This window comes from Gekko japonicus, unplaced genomic scaffold, assembly GCF_001447785.1.
Source record: "Gekko japonicus isolate JY-2015 unplaced genomic scaffold, Gekko_japonicus_V1.1 scaffold1267, whole genome shotgun sequence".
Classification (NCBI taxonomy): Eukaryota; Metazoa; Chordata; class Lepidosauria; order Squamata; family Gekkonidae; genus Gekko; species Gekko japonicus.
The window spans coordinates 127356-146704 of record NW_015165275.1 but is presented as its reverse complement, the minus strand read 5'-3'; the positions used below and the strand labels follow the sequence as shown (position 1 = coordinate 146704).

The 19349-nt window shown below is 49.6% G+C and overlaps 1 protein-coding gene across 1 annotated transcript in view; it reads left to right on the top strand.

Annotated features, from left to right (window-relative positions):
• LOC107109584 (IgGFc-binding protein-like) overlaps nt 1–17638 on the top strand; it is a 47090-nt gene extending 29452 nt beyond the window's left edge. Inside the window, exons 11-17 of the mRNA XM_015410249.1 lie at nt 161–683; nt 2977–3575; nt 7428–7995; nt 11518–12113; nt 12215–12521; nt 14701–14900; nt 17285–17638. Of these exons, the coding sequence (XP_015265735.1) occupies nt 161–683; nt 2977–3575; nt 7428–7995; nt 11518–12113; nt 12215–12521; nt 14701–14900; nt 17285–17638 (3147 nt within the window). The remainder of the gene's footprint in view (nt 1–160; nt 684–2976; nt 3576–7427; nt 7996–11517; nt 12114–12214; nt 12522–14700; nt 14901–17284) is intronic.
• The last annotated feature ends 1711 nt before the right edge of the window (nt 17639–19349 follow it).

Genomic DNA, 19349 nt, shown 5'->3' with positions numbered 1-19349 from the left:
TGAACTTTCACACCTCTTCTGATGCCACCATTGGCTTGCCTGTTCCCCTTGCTCAAACACCAGGCTCTGGGTAGTGTGCAGTCTTCTGAAGACAGTAATGCTTGGAAAAACAAAGGAATAAATTCATTTTGGATTCTTTTCTTCCCCATTCTTGCTCTAGTTAAATGATGAAATTACCAGCCTACCGGTGACTCTTGAAAATGGCAAGATCAAGATTCACTCGACTGGCCTCAAAGCTGTCTTGCAAACCAATTTTGGCCTCCAAGTGACCTATGACTGGAATTGGCATCTGATCCTGACTCTCCCCAGCAGCTATTATGGGTCAATGTGCGGGCTCTGTGGAAACTTCAATCAAAATCCAGCCGATGACATGACCTATCTCAACGGCACCGTGGCCTCCTCCATCGTAAGCTGGGCGAGCAGCTGGAAAGTCCACGACAGGGATCCCTTCTGCTGGGATTTCTGCCGAGGGAATTGTCCGACATGCGACGATAGCAAAAGACAGCTGTATGGAGGCCCGCAGTTCTGTGGGGTAATCAGCCAAACCACTGGAGGACCCTTTAGAGACTGCCACGCCAAAGTGAACCCGGATGATTTCTTTGATAGTTGCATTTATGATGTGTGCCTAAATGGGGGAGCCAAGAACATCCTCTGCCAGGCGCTGGAGGCCTATGCCACGACCTGTAGGGAGGCAAACGCTACTGTGTATGATTGGAGGACACCTTCTGGCTGTGGTAAGAGCTGGTAGACCTCCTGATGGCAGCTGGGTTTAGCTACTGTATGACACAGAATGTTAGACTGGATGGGCCATTGGCCTGATCCAACATGGCTTCTCTTATGTTCCTATGCTCTACATACTTAGTGCTTGGGGGGCAACAGTGGGAGGGCTTCTGGAGTTCTGGCCCCACTGGTGGACCCCCTGATGGCACCTGGGTTGGCCACTGTGTGACACAGAGTGTTGTACCAGATCAGCTGTTGGCCTAATCAAACATGGCTTCTCCTATGGTCTTATGTTCTTCCCCAAACACACAATGGCCTATATGTTTTCCTTGGTGATACACTACAGCTGGACTTGCAAGACTGCAGCTGCTGGTGGTTGTGCATCTCAGTGACACAACAGTGATTCATAAACCCCAAATACCCATATTTGTATAGATCTCCGAAGAATTTTCACTCCACAAACTTATTATTTGGAAAGATCTTTGAGAACATAGGGGTGCCCAGGAGGGCACGAAGATCTCCCAGACTTACAACTGATCTCTGGCACGATTGCGCTGATGGGCCAGGCAGGGCACGGAAAGTCCAAAACTCAGTCTGAGGTCAGGGCACCAGATAAGGCAGAGAAACGTGAGCAGAGTCCAAAATACCAAGTCAAAACACAGTCTAAGGTTACCGGAGATTGCAGGCAGAGTTTAGAAGCCGAAAGCCGTTCGTCAGGAGTCAGGTTACACAGTCCGAAGTCAGGGAGCCAGAGAAACGATGTCACGCAAGCCAAAGTCAGGAGCCGGGGAGTCAAGATGAAAACCAGGAGACAGGAACGCAGGATCCGGGGTGCAGCGATTCGTCTATGCAATTAGTTGCCAGCACGAGTTGGGGATCTGAGAGAGCCGCCTTAATAGCCCGTTCCGCTTGTTAGCCAATTACCAGCCGCTAACAGGGTCCTGGCTCCGGTCAGTACTCTGGGCTTAGAGGCCGCCGACCTCGCATGCATGCCTCCTTACGCCGGGTTGCCGTGTCCCATCACCTTTGTTCTCACAAATGAGTCACAGGTGGGGGGGAATCAGGAGGCGTGGTGCTTGTGCTTGGCTCTGCAGGTGTGGCTCCAGGTGTAAACTCTCCTAGTAGCTGGTGCTCATCCTCCGCAGGACTTAGACCTGGGCTGCAGAGAGCTCACCCTCGGATGTTGAGGGTGTAGAATCCCCGGGGTCAGGGTCCACGGGGTCGGGCTGCACTGCGGGCATGACAGTCTCCAGACTACAGAGATCAGTTTCCCTGGAGGGTAGAATCTATGGCATTCTACTCTGCTGAGGTCCCTCCTCTCCTTAAACCCCGCCCTCCGCAGTCTCTGCTCCCAAAGCTTCAGGAATTTCCAAACCCAGAACTGGCATGGCTATATGGAGTACACCTCCTTCCATGCTGTTTTCTTGACCTGCAATGGTCCCGGGATGCTGTCTGGCCCATTGGTGAAATCCAGGACCCTTAGGACCATTTTGGATCATGAAAATGTTGTGGGGGGATAGGGTTGCCAGCTCTGTGTTGGGAAATGCCTGGATACTGGGGGTGGTGGTGGAGGGACTTCAATGCCATAGAGTCCATAGAGTCAGTTTGGTGCAGTGGTTAGGAGCGCGGACTCTAATCTGGGAGAACCAGGTTTGATTTCCCCACTCCTCCACACACAGCTGCTGGTGTGACCTTGGGCCAGTCATGAGTTCTCTCAGAGCTGTTCTCTCCAGAGCAGTCCTCGAAAGAGCTCTCTCAGCCCCACCTACCTCACAGGGTGGGGAGGGGAAGGGAAAGGAGATTGTAAGCTGCTCTGAGATTCCGAGTGAAGAGCGGGGCATAAATCCAATCTCCTCCTCCTCCTCCTCCTCCTCCTCCTCTTCTTCTTTTCTTCCAAAGTGGCCATTTTCTTGAGGTGAACTAATATCTGTCCTCCTGGAGTTGGAGTAGGGGGAGATCTCCAGCTACCGCCTGGAAGCTGGCAACCCGGGGGGGGGGGCTGAAGCTTGTTCTCCACGCACACTGCAGTTGCAATCCAAATATGTCAGGGAATGAGGAGAACCTGCAATTCCTTTTCGACAGTTCTCCCGGACATAGGCCAGAGCCCTGAACTCAACCAGTGTACTCCATGATGTGTGAATCAGCCAGCCCGGCCTTTTATATACAGCATTAGCGATAGGCCTGACCAAGCAGTGCTTTTAGCACATGTCTTCAATGGCTGACCTCTGTCGCTCTTCTCCCCTTGCCCTTTTCCAGCCTTGCCCTGCCCCGAGAACAGCCACTACGAAGCCTGTGGAAATGCCTGTCCGGCCAGCTGTTCTGACCGCACTGCCCCCTCCTCCTGCCAACAGCCCTGCTTGGAGACCTGCCAGTGCAATAACGGCTTTGTCCTCAGTGTCGACAAGTGTGTACCCGTTGGCAGCTGTGGCTGCACATACAATGGATACTACTACAAGCCCGGGGAGGAATTCTGGGCCGACGAGAACTGTGGCACTCGTTGCAAGTGTGATCCCAGCCTGGGCTTTGCAGTGTGCAGTCCGGCCGGCTGCAAGGCCAACGAAAGGTGCACCGTGGTCAACGGGGTCCGGGGCTGTAATCCCATCAGCTTTGCTACCTGCTCAGCATCGGGAGACCCTCACTACACCACCTTCGACGGAAAGAGATATGATTTCATGGGCACCTGCATTTACCAGCTGGCCGGACTGTGCTCCAGTGACCCGACCCTGCAAGCTTTCAGCATCCAAGTGCAGAACAACAACCGAGGCAACACAAAAGTGTCATACACCAAAGTGGTGACGTTGGAGGTCTACAATACAACCATTGCGCTGAGCCAGGAGTATCCACGGAGAATCCAGGTAAGGGACACAGTCAAAACTGCTAGATGTATAGGTGTATTTGTGTGTTGAGGACAGAGGGATTCCTTGTGCCTAAAAGCACTTTTGGAGTCTGATTACGACTACTGAGAGTGCATTCACACATACTAAATAATGCAATTTCACTTCAGCAGCCATTTGCAAGTGGAATTTTGCCATTTCACACGGTATAATCCAGTTGCAAAGAAGATATTGGATTTATACCCTGCCCTTCACTTCCCGAAGGAGTCTCAGAGGGGCTTACAATCTCCATTCCCTTCCCCTCCCCCCCAATAGACACCCTGTGAGGTAGGTGAGGCTGAGAGAGCTCTTTCAAGGACTGCTCATGAGAGAACAGCTCTGAAAGAACTTGTAACTGACCCAAGGTCACACCAGCAGCTGCATGTGGAGGCGTGGGGAATCAAACGAAATTCTCCCAGATTAGAATCCATGCTCTTAACCACTGCACCAAACCGTAGTGGTGTGAAAGCGCCTGAGACACCTGCAGTTAGCAGCCTTAAAACCCGACATATAGCAAGCTACTGAGAAGAGTATTGGTGGAGTGCTTTCCGGAACATATTTTGCAGGAGCTTCTGTTATACTCCCACCAAGTAATTTATGCAAGTATAATTTGTCAATACTCATTGAAATTCTTCCGGAAGCTTGGCAGCAATACGCTAATGTAATGAACTGTGGCAGACGGCAGTAAATCTGTCGAGCCATCTTAACTTTAGTTGTTAGGTCTATTCGCATTCCGAATGTGGGTGAAACAAGCCAGCTATATTGCAATGCCATGACTGGGACGGGCAATAAAATATATGCATTTCATGGTCAGGCGAGTGTTGGCCTCATTAGACATCCTGGCAAAAAGTCAGCATCAGACTCCAGTAACAGAGGTGCAAACCCTTTCTGTTCCTTCTGCTTGGCCCCTGGGATTTGGGGGGGAACCCCACAGCCTCCCCAAGTCTCCATTCAGTATCTCCACTCCTTCTCCTCACTTCCCAGGGGTGTCAACAACAAATTGGATACCACGTGCTGCCACCAACAAGTATGAGAGCATCTCCTGCTAGACAGAGTTGTACATCTAGCACTCTGTACCTGTACTGCTGTTTTTAGAAGCTTTGCCTAGTTGCTGTGCCTCCTACTAAACTCCTACAAGCAAGCGTGGGAGTAATCTATTGCAACTCTGCAAACTTGAGCTATCATGCTGCAGGAATGGCAAGCTTACCTGCTGCCCCTCCCTGTTACCACTCTTCAGATAGCAAGACTGAATAAGTGTGGTATTTTTCTAGAGATCAGGATTAAAAATATGAGAAAGTTTATTAAATTAATTAAAATAATATACTTGTCCTGTCCAGGCTGAGCAAGGGACCAAAGAAAAGGTGAAAACATTCAGTCCCCTTTCCTTACACTGGGAGCTTATCCTTAGCAATGTTTAATTAGGACAAGAGTTGCCTCGGGGCGCACCCGCCGTTTGCCCCGACACAAACATGTTAATTTCACACCCGAGGCTGCGGGGCTGCATTTTGACTCGCAGCTTTGCCCGATTTCCTCCGCAGTTTCGTGATACTGGTTTTTGAGGATCACAAAACTGCGGAGGAAATCGGGCGAAGCCGCGGGTCAAATGCAGCCCTGCAACCTCGGGTGTGAAATTTACATGTTTGTGTCGAGGCAAACGGCGGCTGCGCTGCGAGGCAGCTCTAGTGAGAAATCGCCCCTTCTGTTCTATGGCTGGCAAAACACTTTCCAAAGGTACAAGCAACCGAGCCGTCATGAAGAAACTACCTTAAAATTACAGATAGCAATACACTAATAAGGTTGTTATAGAACTGATATTGTGCCTGTGAATGACCAAAAGCAAGATGCATGAGAGCTTTTTCATCATGTCCTGAGTTTAAATAACTTGTGTTTCTCCTTTGGGATGACCTCACCGTCCCTTCCTGTCCCTAAGAGCTTACTTAAGTCTTCTCAGCTTTATGGTTGTAGCTGTGACTTGCTAGAAGGGTCCCAGGTGGTAAACCATTGGCCTGCTTTGGCTAGAGTCATTAGCATAACCAAGAGCTCGGGTGCTCTGTGCTTGGAGATTGATGGCTCCACCCCCCTCCCTTCCTGCCAGCTATGAGTTTGCACCTGGGTTCTTGAGAATATGCAGAGTGTGGTCCCACTGACTGAAATATTGGGGGGTGGGATTCTTGGGTGGATGGCATTCCTTCACATCTGCTTTGGGGGTTTCCCAGCATTTAATCTTAATTGGAGTCATCCCAGTTTCTTAAGACTTAAAGGATTTGCCCATGAATCCTCTTTGCTGAAGTACCTCCAGTAATGCAAACCCATGAAGTACCTCTAAGTACTGCAAGCAGCATACCTAGGCAATACAATAAACAACGCAATAAAAACAACCATGTAGGAATGCCAATTAACTGCAATGCCAATTAAACATAAGTACATAAGAAGAGCTGCACTGGGTCAGACCAGCAGTCCATGGAGTCCAGCAGTTCATGGAGTCCCTGAGAGGACCAATAAACAGGCCATAGAAGCCAAGGTCTTTCCCTGGTGTTTCTTCCCAGCACTGGTATTCAGAAGCTTACTGTCTATGGACATGGAGGATCCCTTTAGACAGCATGGATGGAAGCCATGGATGGACCTCTCTTCCACGAACCATTTCTGCATATATTCTCTAAATCACCCATTTTACCTGGGCATCTTTCATTTTGGGAGGTGCCGTAGCTCAGTGGTAGAGCATCTGCTTTGCATGCCGAAGGTCCCAGGTTGAATCCCTGGCATCTCCAGTTGGAAGAACCAGGGGACAGGTGATGTAAAAGACCTTCACCCAGGCCTGTAGCTACAGTGGGGCACCTTGGGGCTAGCCCCCCCCAACTTACTGGCAAGGCCCCATGACTCCCCATCCAGCCCACAGCCCCTGAGTAGCAGTGGGTGCAGGGAAGGAGCTGGGTATTCCAGGGCAGCTGTCTGGTGTGAGGGGCCAGTTACGGTGGCTGTGCAGAGCCAGACAGCACTTCTCTATTTCCCCCAGAAAGTCTATTTTCCCTGGAAAGTACCTGTCACTGGTGAGCTCTCGGGCTCCTGGAATCCAGCACGGGGTTCCTGCACCCCACTTTCTTGCATGTCTCTCTCTCCCCCACGGCCTCCCAGACTGGCAAGGGCAGAAAGGTAAGTTAATTAATTTCAACATAAGGTTGTTGTCGTTCAGTCGCACAGTCGAGTCCGACTCTTCGCGAACCCATGGACAAGATCACGCCAGGCCCTCCTGTCTTCCGCCGTCCTCTGAAGTTGGCTCAATTTCATGTCCGTTGCATCTATGACACTGTCTAACCATCTCATCCTTTGCCATCCCCGTCTTCTTTGACCTTCAGTCTTTCCCAGCATCAGGGTCTTCTCCAGTGAGTGCTCCCTTCTCATTGGGTGGCCAAAGTATTTGAGTTTCAGTTTCATTATCTGGCCTTCCAGGGAACAGTCAGGGTTGATTTCTTTTAGGATTGACTGATTTGATCTTCTTGCAGTCCAAGGGACATAAGGTAATTAACTTTAATTGAATTACCTTTGATTCTATTAGCCAATGCCCCCTAAGACATTTAAATCCCCCCCCGACTTAAAAATCCCTGGCTATGGGCCTGCCTTTACCTCAGACCCAGGAGAGCCCCTGCCAGTCTAAGTAGACAATACTGACTTTGATGGATCAATGGTCTGATTCGATACAAGGCAGTACATTCAGAAGTTCAATTCTCAGTCTCACTGTTGAGACATTATAACAGATTTAAGAGTGTATACACACGAAGAAGTAACCGGATGTGTATTGGGACAAGTGGTGATGGTTCCTGTCATATCCCATTCCAGGTCAACGGAGTCTTCGTGAACCTGCCTTTCTATCAGGATGGCAAGATAAAGGCCTACATCAGTGGGGCCCAGGCCTTCGTCCAGATGGACTTTGACCTGACAGTCACCTTTGACTGGAACAGCTACGTCAAGGTCATCATACCCAATACCTATGCCAATGCCACTTGCGGCCTCTGTGGCAACAACAACCTGAATCCCAACGATGACTTGACCGTGAAGAACGGGGGCCCAGCAACCAGCATTCCCCAGTTTGCAGAAAGCTGGAAGGTGGCCGAAGTCCCCGGTTGCTCAGTGGGATGCACTGGGAGCGATTGCCCGCCATGTGAGGAGGCACAGAAACAGACTTACAAGGGTGACCGCTATTGTGGGATCCTCATCAAAAAGGATGGGCCCTTCAGGCGATGCCATGGAACCATTGATCCGGCGCCCTACTTTGATGATTGCGTGTTTGATACCTGCCAGTACCACGGCCAACATGACACCCTGTGCAATGCCATCGGTACCTACGTGGCAGCCTGCCAGGCCCTGGGCATCCAGATCGACCCGTGGAGATCAAACTCCTTCTGCAGTAAGTATTCCCTCTTGAATCTGCGTTTCCTCTGTGGGAAACTGCTGAGGGAGGGCACATAACACACAAACACAACGTGTGGGAGCCGCCAGAGCTTAAAATTAAACTCATTTTGAAAACCTGACATTTTGGGTTGAGAGTTTCCCCTCCCCAAATTTATTCCCGCTTGAAACCCGCATATTTGAAGATGTCAGACCATGGACATATGGCACAGCGGAATTCGCACTGGGATGCTGCTGAGGAAATAAAGTTCACACCGAGCCTGTTTTTATATGTAGTAAAGAAATATGAGTCCTGAACTCCATTCAAGATAGGATAGAGCAGCCCCGTAGCTAGGCAGTTTTCGGGGGGGGGGACAAGACAGGTTGGGGGGGCACCACTGATCCTTACAGAAAGCCACCAGTCCTTTTCTCTCTGGGTGCCTACTCACGTGTATTGTGGCAAGCAGCAATTCAACTGGTGCCGCTACGGCACCTCAGAGAGGCAGCGATTAGTCATGCCGCACACCAGGGGTGCGTTCAGATGTACAGCTAATCCCAACATTCTGCCGGCTCAAATTTGATCCCGATCTTTGTAATCCATCCTCACACGACCAGACATCCCCCGGGGGAATCGCCTTACCGTGCGCTGCTTCCGCTGTGGATTGTCTAGAAGGCGGCCACTGAAGGAGGCATGCGTGGTGGGGTTTTTTTTTAAAAAAAAAACCTTTTTGCGCATGCACATAGGCATGATATCACGGCCTTGTTTATCTGCACATGTACAGAATCAAGATTTTTTTAAAATGGCACCCGTTCGGGATGGTCTGACGTCAGACCATCCCAAATGGGCTCCATTTTTAATTGCGCGCTGGAACGATCAGATGGGGGAAAGTCCGCGAGTAGCCCATCGGAACCGAAAACTCCAGATTTAAAGTAGTATCTTTTTAGTACGGCTCCGAGGCACGGCAAAACGGGATGCTCACGGAAGACGAACATTTCCCAGATGTTGATGTCTGATCATTACATTTAAAGTCATGAGGCACCAGTGCCTCGCACGGATCTAAAGAGCCGTCTGAACGCACCCAAAGACTGTTTTATTGAGAGAGGGGTCTTTTCTCTGCTGCTTTGCCAGCAGGTGCTGGAAAGGGTTAGATGCACTGAGATCCGGTTTTCTAGAAAGGGTGGGGTCGGAGCAGCCGTCTTCCCAGCTCACCTCCTCTTTTCCTTCTGGAGGGAACTTCTCTTTGCAACCCTCTCCTTGCAAGGAGGGGTGCAGAGTTGGTGCAGAGAGGAAGCACAAAGGCTGGGAGGAGGAGGAGGAAGTGAGTGTAAGCAAGCAAGCAAAGGAGGAAGAGAGGTTCATGAATGCGAGGAGACAAGGAGGACAAGGCCTGAAAAGGAAATATGTGGCTGGATAAAATTGAAAAGAGAGACTCTCAGCATCCTACGCCAGCCAACCACGAGGCACGCAGGCCTCTCAGTCGTTGCCAACTCGCCGGTCCCCTCAGAAACAGGAAGCAAGGAGGAACTGTTCTGCCGAGGCTGCGCAGCAGCGGCTGCTGGCAAGGAGAGGAGGTGGAAACTACACTTTTGTGTGGCGTGGAAGGAATATGGTGGGGTGGGCTCAGATTTGGGACATTGGAAATCTGGGAGGGGGCATTGCCCTATGTGCCCCTGGCTAGCTACGGCCCTGGGATAGGGTAGGGACAGCGTTCTAACTAGCTATACTAGGATGGACAGAGAGGCACAAGGTTGCAAGATAGGAAAAGAGAGAGAAGGTGTGAGATGGAAGGAAGATTCCCTGAGATTTCCCAGCTCACCTCCTCTTTTCCTTCCGAAGGGAACTTCTCTTTGTAACCCTCTCCTTGCAAGGCGAGGTACAGAGTCAGTGCAGAAAGGAGACACAAAGGCTGGGGGGAGGAGGAGGTGGTGGTGAGTGTAAGCAAGCAAGCAAAGAGGAAGAGAGGCTCCTGGATGTGGGGAGACAAGGAGGACAAGGCCTGAAAAGGAGATATGTGGCCGGATAGGAGATAAAATTGGAAAGAGAGACTCTCAGCATCCTAGGCCAGCCAACTACGAGGCACGCAGGCCTCGCAGTCGTCGCCAGTCCCCTCAGAAACAGGAAGCAGGGAGAAACTGTTCTGCTGAGGCTGGGGCTGCTGGCAAGGAGAGGAAGTGGAAACTACGCTTTTGTGTGGCGTGGCAGAAAAATGGTGGGGTGGGCTCTCAGATTCGGGACACTGGAAATCTGGAAGGGGGCGTTGCCCCATGTGCCCCTGGTTAGCTATGGCCCTGGGATAGGGTAGAGACAGTGTTCTAACTAGCTGTACTAGGATGGACAGAGAGGCACATGGTTGCAAGATAGGAAAAGAAAGAGAAGGTGTGTGAGATGGAAGGAAGATTCCCTGAGAGGAGCAATCTACATTATTTATTTATTTGGTTTATATACCTCCCTCCCTGTGGACAAGCTCAGGGCGGTTTACATCAATCATAATAAATACCTATAAAACAACTATTAAAATACCAATTTAAAACAACATAAGACATTTAAAAAATGTAAAAGAGCAGTAGAAAGGAAGGGATACACAGGTTGAAATTAAAAAAAAACTTATCAGAGCAGTAGAAAGGAAGGGATACACAGGTGCTGACCAATCTATCACTGTAGCTCTCTATGGTCACCCTCTGAAGTCTGAGCTTAAGAGACAGTGCAAAGTCCTTCACTTCCAACACAAATAATCCAGTACTGCTTTTGGCAATAACCTCTGCCTGTTCTATGGGCCAAGGAGGACCAGCAGAGGCTCAGTGAGTCCAGACTCTCTGGGAGTCAGGCATCCACTGCTTGCTTATAGGACTGACTTCCAGTCCACTGTGTAGATGAAACCAGAGATTTCCCCCTTGGGCCCTGCAGCATCATGAGCTATGCATTTATTCAGCGATATCAGGTTCTGAAGTAGCAGCCATGTTGTTGAGACTGAAATAGTAAACTAACAAATGGATAGGTTAAACAAGGAGGTTGTTACAGCACATGTTGAATGGAAATAGTAGAAGTCACTCCATAAACGGTTTCAGCAACAGATGACCGTAGATCTAAATCCAGTTCCAACACCCAATGAGCCACCTCTCCAAAATAATGTCTAGATTGGGGTCCCCAACCTTTTGAAGCCCATGGGCAGCTTTGGAATTCTGACACGGCATGGTGGGTCCAGCCACAAAATGGCTGCCCCAAAATGGCTGCTTCAGGAGGTGGAGCCAACCACAAAATGGCCACCGCCACTTACCTTCAGGCACAAAATAAAGATCCTTGTGCTGTGTTGGCAGCTGATGCCAAAGCAAAAAAAAAAATCTGCACCAGCCAATCAAATCTCCAATGGCCAATCAGAAGTCTTGCTGGGCAAAAGCTTCACTTGGCCTTGCCCACATTCCAAAAACACTTGGTGGGCATCAGGAAAGGTGTTGGCAGGTACCATGGCACCCACAGGCACCACGTTGAGGACACCTGGTCTAGATCACCTTGAAACTGATTCTGGTTTGCCCTCTCTCCCAGGTCCCAGATGCTCACGTAACTCTCACTACGAACTCTGTGGAAACGGCTGCCCCGCTACCTGCCTCGGTCTCTCGGCTCCAGAGGGCTGCGAAGTATCGTGCAAGGAAGGATGCTATTGCGATGCTGGGTTTCTCCTGAGTGCAGACCAATGCGTTCCTATCGGGAACTGTGGCTGTGTGCACCAAGGCAAATACTACAAGAAGGAAGAGGAGTTCTACCCCACCGCCTCCTGTGAGGTGAAATGCCGCTGTACAAACAGTGGAGCCGTCGAATGCCGAAACATCTCCTGTGGGGCCCACGAAACATGCGGGGTGGAGAATGGTGTCCAAGGCTGTCATCCTGTGGGCTGTGGCCAATGCAGTTTGACCGGAGGCTCCCACTACTTGACTTTTGATGGGCGGACCTATGACTTCCAAGGCGCTTGTGCCTACACTTTAGCTGAAGTCCGCAGAAGGGATTCGCAGCTGACAAACTTCTCCGTGTCAGTGGAGAATGAACGTTCTGGCGATGGGCGTGTCTCCTCGACAAAGATGGTCGTGGTGTCCTTTCATGGGTACACCATTGTACTCGAGAGGGGGAAGAAGTGGCAGGCCGAGGTATGTCCCCTTCTGAATTTGGGCTGTACGGTTGTGGTTTACGCTGTGGCTGTGCAGGTCATTACAAGCACTGTACCCTCACTTTGCTGTTATTCACACAGGTAGATAGAGAGATCTATACCCTACCGTTGCGGAAAGATGACGGGAAGCTCAGGATCAATCAAGAAGGGAACAACATCGTCGTCCATTCTGACTTTGGCCTCAAAGTCCTTTATGATACTGCCTCTTACGTCTTAATTTCTCTGACCAGCAACTATCGAGGATACATGAACGGCCTCTGTGGCAACTTCAACAGGAACAGGACCGATGATTTCCGTCGGCCCAATGGGGAAAGCACGCAGAACGTGGAGGAGTTCGGGACCTCTTGGAAAATTCCTGTTGATGGTGTCGATTGCTCGGACAGCTGTGGTGAGAAATGTCCTGTCTGTGACGCAACCAAGACAGCACCCTTCCAACCGGAGAATTCCTGCGGAATGATCCAAGCCACATCAGGCCCATTCAAAGCGTGTCACTCATTGGTGGCCCCAGCCGAATATTTCAACCGGTGTCTGTATGACATGTGTGCAGCCAATGGGACGGGGCAGACCCTCTGCCAAAGCCTTCAGGCATACGCAGCTGCATGCCAAATAGCCGGGGCGACAGTTGGAGCCTGGAGAACAGACAACTTCTGTCGTAAGTTTCCAGCAAAATCAGCAGTTTCACTTGTTAATCCCATTTTCCCATCTTGATGCTTCAGGTATTCATGATACCGAGAAAGGGTGCTGGCAAATGCCGTTCAAGTCAATGCAATGGGAGGAGTGGGTGGCACAGCTGAGAACAGCCCCATAGCCAGAAATTTTGGATTGGTGGGGCATGGGGAAATTTTGGACTTGTGGGGCATGGGGAAATTTTGGACTGGTGGGGCATGGGGAAATTTTGGATTGGTGGGGCATGGGGAAATTTTGTGGGACAGTGGGGGGGGGCAGCCACACGCCTTCCATGAACTCCAAGCGGTGATTTTGCTGCCCCTCTCCCTCCCCTCCTGCAAGATTTAAAGGACCCTCCAGCTGATCGGTGGGCCATGTGATCCCACTGATCAGCTGGAGGGCCCTTTTAGTGTCACAGGAGGGGGGAGAGGGGCAACAGCTGTTGTGGGGCATGCCTCACATTTGAGGGGGCGGAGCCCCAAAATGCCCCACCATAGCTACAGGCCTGGCTGAGAAGACAGCGGGCAGCCAGTTACAGCCATTCTCCTGTAATCTCTTCTATCTGTGAGCTTCCAGGCTTGCGTTTATGTGGATTTCTACACGATATCTGGATTTTCATTCTGGAAAATCTCATCATTCCCTTCTTTTTTTAGAATAAAAAAGAAATCTCCTAATATTCCTGACCAAAAAGATACACAGGAAACTGTATTGTCGGCATGAGAGTAGGTCTCCAGTATGTAGGACACGCATCTGCCATTTCCTACAATAATTTCTGTCCCTTCTGACCCAAACAGTGCTAAAATCACGACCATATTTTTCACTGCTCTCTCTTACCGACCCCTCTTCACTTGCTGAGATATTGCTCATTGACAGAGAAAAAGTCAAAATTGGCAAACAAACAAATAATGCAGTTCACAATGAAGTAGGCAGACTAGGGGGGGAATTGATGGGGGGGGGAAGAAGCCCATTTTCATAAAGATTTTGCATTAATTCTAGAGAATGAGAGAGATAAGCAAGGCAATCTTAAGCGGAGTTACCCCTTTCAAAGCCCACACTGGGCTTCAAAGGGTGCAAGTCTGCTTAATATTTCACTAATAGAGACACATCCTGACCTGGATAGCCCCGGCTAGCCCGATCTCGTCAGATCTGGGAAACTAAGCAAGGTTGGCCCCAGCTAGTATTTGGATGGGAGACCACCAAGGAAATCCACAGAGGCACTAGGAATGGCAAACCACCTCTGTTGGTCTCTTGCCTTAGTAGTAGTTGTTGTTGTTATAGTTGTTTATTATGGTCTTCGGGCCAGCATACAGTTTAGTCAAACATAAAATACAATAATAATTCCCCCCCCCCCAAATTTAAGAGCTTTTAAGGTGCAGTTCCCATAATTTGAAAATTAACGCACAGAATTTAGCCACTTGACATGTAATCTTAGAATTATTACCAGATAAAAACCAATGAAGCCTTGCTTTATTTGTGTCTACATGGCCGGGGATCATATCAAGTAATAGAGTAATAATGCCGAGACGTACCTCCCTGTAGAGTGGGCAACTAGAGCACATGTGCTCTACGGACTCAACCTCCCCTAGGGAACAAGAGCATAACCTTTCTGGATAGGAGGTTTTATTGTACCTGCCAGCTGGGGGTGGTGTTCTGCTCGGACGCTTTCTGCAGAGCTCCGGGGTATTAAGATCTCTGGCCTTGAAAACCCTACGGAGTGGCCAAAAGTCAGCTGTGACTTGACAACACTTTCCACCGCCACATAAAGTTTGGCCACATAAAGTTTGGCCTGTACTCCATATTCTGTGGACTGCTGGTGGAATTTTTGCCAGAAGTTCAGACGGCACTCCATCCTTGCCTGTCCCTGTTCGCGTTCACCCCTGGGATTCTCTCTTTCTTCTCAGCTCTCACCTGCCCACCCAACAGCCACTACGAACTGTGCACCAGGACCTGCGATTTCACCTGCACCAGCTTGTCCACTCCAGTACAGTGTGCAAAGAAATGCTTTGAGGGCTGTCAGTGTGAAAGCGGCTATCTCTTCAGCGGCGATGCATGCGTGGCGATAGCGAACTGTGGCTGCGTGCATGACGGGCGGTACATCAAGGTAAGGTTGCATCCCACGTGTTTACGACACAAGCCACCATCCGTAACTGACTGGGATTGTTGCAGCTTTGCGCTTTAGAATTACATGCCTCTTCAGCAGGCTTTCTCTCTGCAGTTCCTCAGAATACCCTTCTTAAATCCACTCTCCCCTTTTGATTTACGTGTCTCCTCGTTAAGAGGATGTCCCCTCAAATCATGTTAGGCCCTGGGGTTGAAATCAAGACAAAGGTCCAGATCATCTAGCTCCATGTTATGTCTTCGTGGAAGCTGAAAGGGGAGTAGAAAGGCCTGAAAGACGATGAGGATCAGGCATGGCTCCAGTGACATCATGGGCAGAACGCTGATGCTGAAGGGCCGTTCTCCATCCTTCCCAGGACAAACTGGGCTCTTGCTGCTCTCCCAATGCAGGGAGAGGCAGTGTGGTGTCGTGGTTAGCGTGTCAGTCCAGGATCTGGGTTCGAATCCCCACTCTGCCACAGAAACTCGCTGGGTGACTAGGCTTACCAAGTGCCGGCGGGAGACCTGCGGGTCTTAGCAGAATCCCTGCCGCGGGGACAGCAACACGCTTTGCCAGTTGCTCTCTTAGCTCAACTTACCTCCCAAGAGTATTTTGAGGATAAAATGGAGAAAGGAAGAATAATATATACAGAACTCCGTGAGGAAATGGTAGGACAAAAAGGGATTCATACATTGGAATGGATTGACTAAAACGTTTAAAACCATTAGTATTTATTTATGTTATTTATAGTCCGCCTTCCTCACAGGGGCTCAAGGCAGGTTACACAGAGTGAATCAGTGCAGTCAACTAAATGGGGGCATTCCGTAACCAGTGTGTTAGGATTTTAGGAGTTTAGAACCACCAGAAAGAACTGAAGCATTGCACAAGTCTTAACATGACACATTAAGCGGTACAAATATTACATAATAGGATTGTCCTTAAAATAAGCTGTACCCAGCAGTACGGATCACTGCCCCACTCACTTATACCAGTAAGTTTGTGAACCATTCTGTACTATGCAGCCTTATTACCTGCGCAGAAAAGCCCTCTTGAACAGTTCAGTTTTGCATAGTTTGCAGAAGGCCAGGAGAGTGGGAGTTTTCCTGACCTCCCTGGCCAGGCCATTCCACAAGGCGGGAGCCACAACAGAGAAGGCCCATGTACGGGCAGTTGTTGATTTTGCCCAGGGCTTTTTTTGTAGAAAAAGCCCAGCAGGAACTCATTAGCATAATAGGCCATACCCAACAGCAGGAACTCATTAGCATATTAGTCCACACCCCTGACAGCACAGCTCATTCGCATATTAGGCCACACGCCCCTGTTACCAGAAGTGTGGTCATCCAGCCACACCCACCTTTTGCTTCTTATTCCCTTTACCTTGTTTGTTGACAAAACCCAGGGCCTTTTTTTGTAGCAGGGACTCCTTTGCATGTTAGGCCACACACCCCTAATTGTAGCCAATCCTAATGAGTTTCTGCTGTTGGGTGTGGCCTATTATACTAATGAGTTCCTGCTGGGCGTGGCCAACTTTGGAGCCAGACGGAACTCCGTTCCTGTGCGTTCCTGACCCAAAATAGCCCTGACTCTATTACAGATAGGATCCTGGAAAAATCTGCTTTCCACCCTTCTAATTTTTTTAATTGTTGTAGCACTCAGCCCGATGAAGAGTTCTGACAAGCTCAAATAAGGGTTGCCAGCCTCCAGGTGGGGCCTGGAGATCTGCTAAAATTCATCTCCAGGTAACCAAGTAGGGTTGCTAGCTCCATATTGGGAAATACCTGGAGATTTGGGGGTGGAGCCTGGAGAGGGCAGGGTTTGGAGATGGGAGGGACCTCAGCAGGGTATATTTCCATAGAATCCAACCTCCAAAGCAGCTATTTTCTCCAGGGGGAACTGATGTCTGTCATCTGGAGATCAGATGTAATCCCAGAAGATCTCCAGGCCCCACCTGGAGGCTGGCAGCCCTACAACCAAGATCAATTCCCTCAGAGAGAAAGGCTGCTTTGGAGGCTGGACTCTATGGCATTATCCCCTGCTGAGGTTCCCTCCCCACCCCAAACCCCATCCACCCCCAGGCTCCACCCCCCCCAAATCTGAAGGCATTTCCCGACTCAGAGTTGGCAACGCTAGCTCAAATGCTTGCACAATGTTTTGTGTCATTGTGGCTGGTCTTGATGAAAGGTATTACACAGAGCTTGTTTCTTGCTTCTGGTAGATACAGGGCCCAGCATCTCGTAACCAATCTAGCCTGGCCCGAGACTGTTGCTTTTTGTTCTCCTATTCGCCATTGCCGGGCGTGCGATCTTTGCCTTACCACTAGTTAACTGAGGTTTGCATTTTTAAAAAAACTCCTCCTCTCCCCCTTCTTCTTGCTGTAAATCTTCCAGGTTGGAGACAGCATCGTCTTAGATGGCTGCTTGGAGAAATGCACCTGTGGTGCTTCAGGTCAGCTGACCTGTGAGGAAACCAGCTGTCAGGTGGGAGAGATATGCGCCCTCCATAATGGTGTGCGTGGCTGCATTGGGCAGAAAGGCGAGTGCACCATCACCCCTGGCGCACGGCTGACCTCCTTTGACGGCGCTGCTGGTGAAATCCTCCACGAGGGGATCTATGAAGTGGCCTCCCATTGCAACGAGAGCGACCCCTTTTGGTTCCGGGTCATAGCTTGGAATGCCGCAGCTGGGATTTGGAGGCTGTATCCATGGTACACGTATTCTTCCGAGGGGCTTTCATCACTCTGAAAAAGGACAAGGAGACATGGGTAAGGGCCAGCCACGTGCAGGACTGGACATTAGATTTGAATATGACCCCTTTCTAAAATCACCTAGTCAGAACTGAAACTTTTAAAGACGAGGGCGGTAAAGAAACAAAGACATCTGTTTTGTCCTCGCGGCCACCCCTAAAAGGTTTTAAATGCATCTCCAACCTCAGACAGGATATGGTAGATAGCATACATGGCATCTCTTCCTCAATCTGGGCCAGTGGTTCTTGAGCCTATAGTGGAGTTTCATTGATTCACAGCCCTCACATCCACAACCCTACCTGTTGGGGTCCTGAGATCCTGCCGTCCTCTCCCTGTAATGCCATTTTCTGCTACTCGTTCCTTTTTATCGCTTGTTTACTATTCACACTGTGCAAACAGTGCTCCAAAAGATATGGAAACCTTTCTGCTTTACCCTTGGTGGCAAGAAAGCTGAGGCGTCCACTGGTGGCAATCTCCACCCACCCACCCCCGGCCTCACCTGCAAGATCTTTTCCCCCCCAATAACTCCACAAGGTCTCTTGTTTTTGAAAACAAGTGGAAATGTTGTCCTGGTAGAAAATCACAGTTCATCTTGGTTGTGAATGAAGGGGGTTGGGGTTCTGGAGGAGGACAGCATCTCTTCCCGGAAGGGGTGGTTTAACTGAGGTGCTGGAAAGAAAAAGAAAACAATTGTAGGAGTTGGGATTCAGCGGCAGTATCAGCATTACGTATATTCTTCTAAGGAAGAAACCCAGTTGGTAGGTCAAGGATGTTCTCCCTTAGTGGTTCTGGAGGCCAGCTTTCCTTCCCAGAAATGGTGGTTTGAGGAAAACTCTCATCGAAATGTGAAGAACTCTTCCATAGCTCACACAGCATTTTCGCCTCAGGCAACTACAGTTCAGGTACTACCAACTGCAGCTTCTCAACAGCCAGCAACTCAGCCTTCACCTTCATTTCCCTCTTGGTTTCCTGATCCTATTCAAAAGGTCTGCATGCACACACGTGCGCACACACAAAACCTTCTCTTTATGATGGCCAAGATGGTAGCACATATACATATTTTATGTATACATGTCACATACTTCTTTACAAAATGAGTGATGTGGAATTCACTGCCAGAGGAGGTCGTGATGGCATAGACAGCTTAAAAAGGGGGTGAGACAGATTCACAGAGGACAGGTCCATCTGTGGCTACTAGCCATGCTGACCAAAGGGAACCTCCATATTCTAAGGCAGTAAACTTCGGAATACCAGTGCCAGGAGGCAACATCAGGAGAAGGCCTTGGCCTCTTTTCCAGAATTGCAGAAAAATAGCCTTTCGGTCTGGATGGGCCATGTAATGAGTTCTTTCCTGTCTGTGGCGGATTTCTCTAATCTGGCGGTTACTGCTGGCAGAGTTTAAATATGCAAAGGAAGTAGAGCACTGATTGTTTAGAGAAAAATAAGTAGGTTTATTTAAAGAAGAACAAACTCTGATAGAACACAGAAGAGAAAGAGCCTTAACTGTCTACTCTAGCCTAACTGTTGAAGGGGGAACAAGAAGAAGAAGAAGGAAGCTCTGCAGGAGAAGGAAGTCTCCAGAAGAGCCAATCAGGAGACAGCAAGGACACAGTTTGAAATTGTGGGCAGTCCCTAGTCTAGTTATGCTAACTACCAGTGCTTCAGCTGTCTCCCTGTAGGGCGATCTTCAGATCTTCTTCATAAGGCTG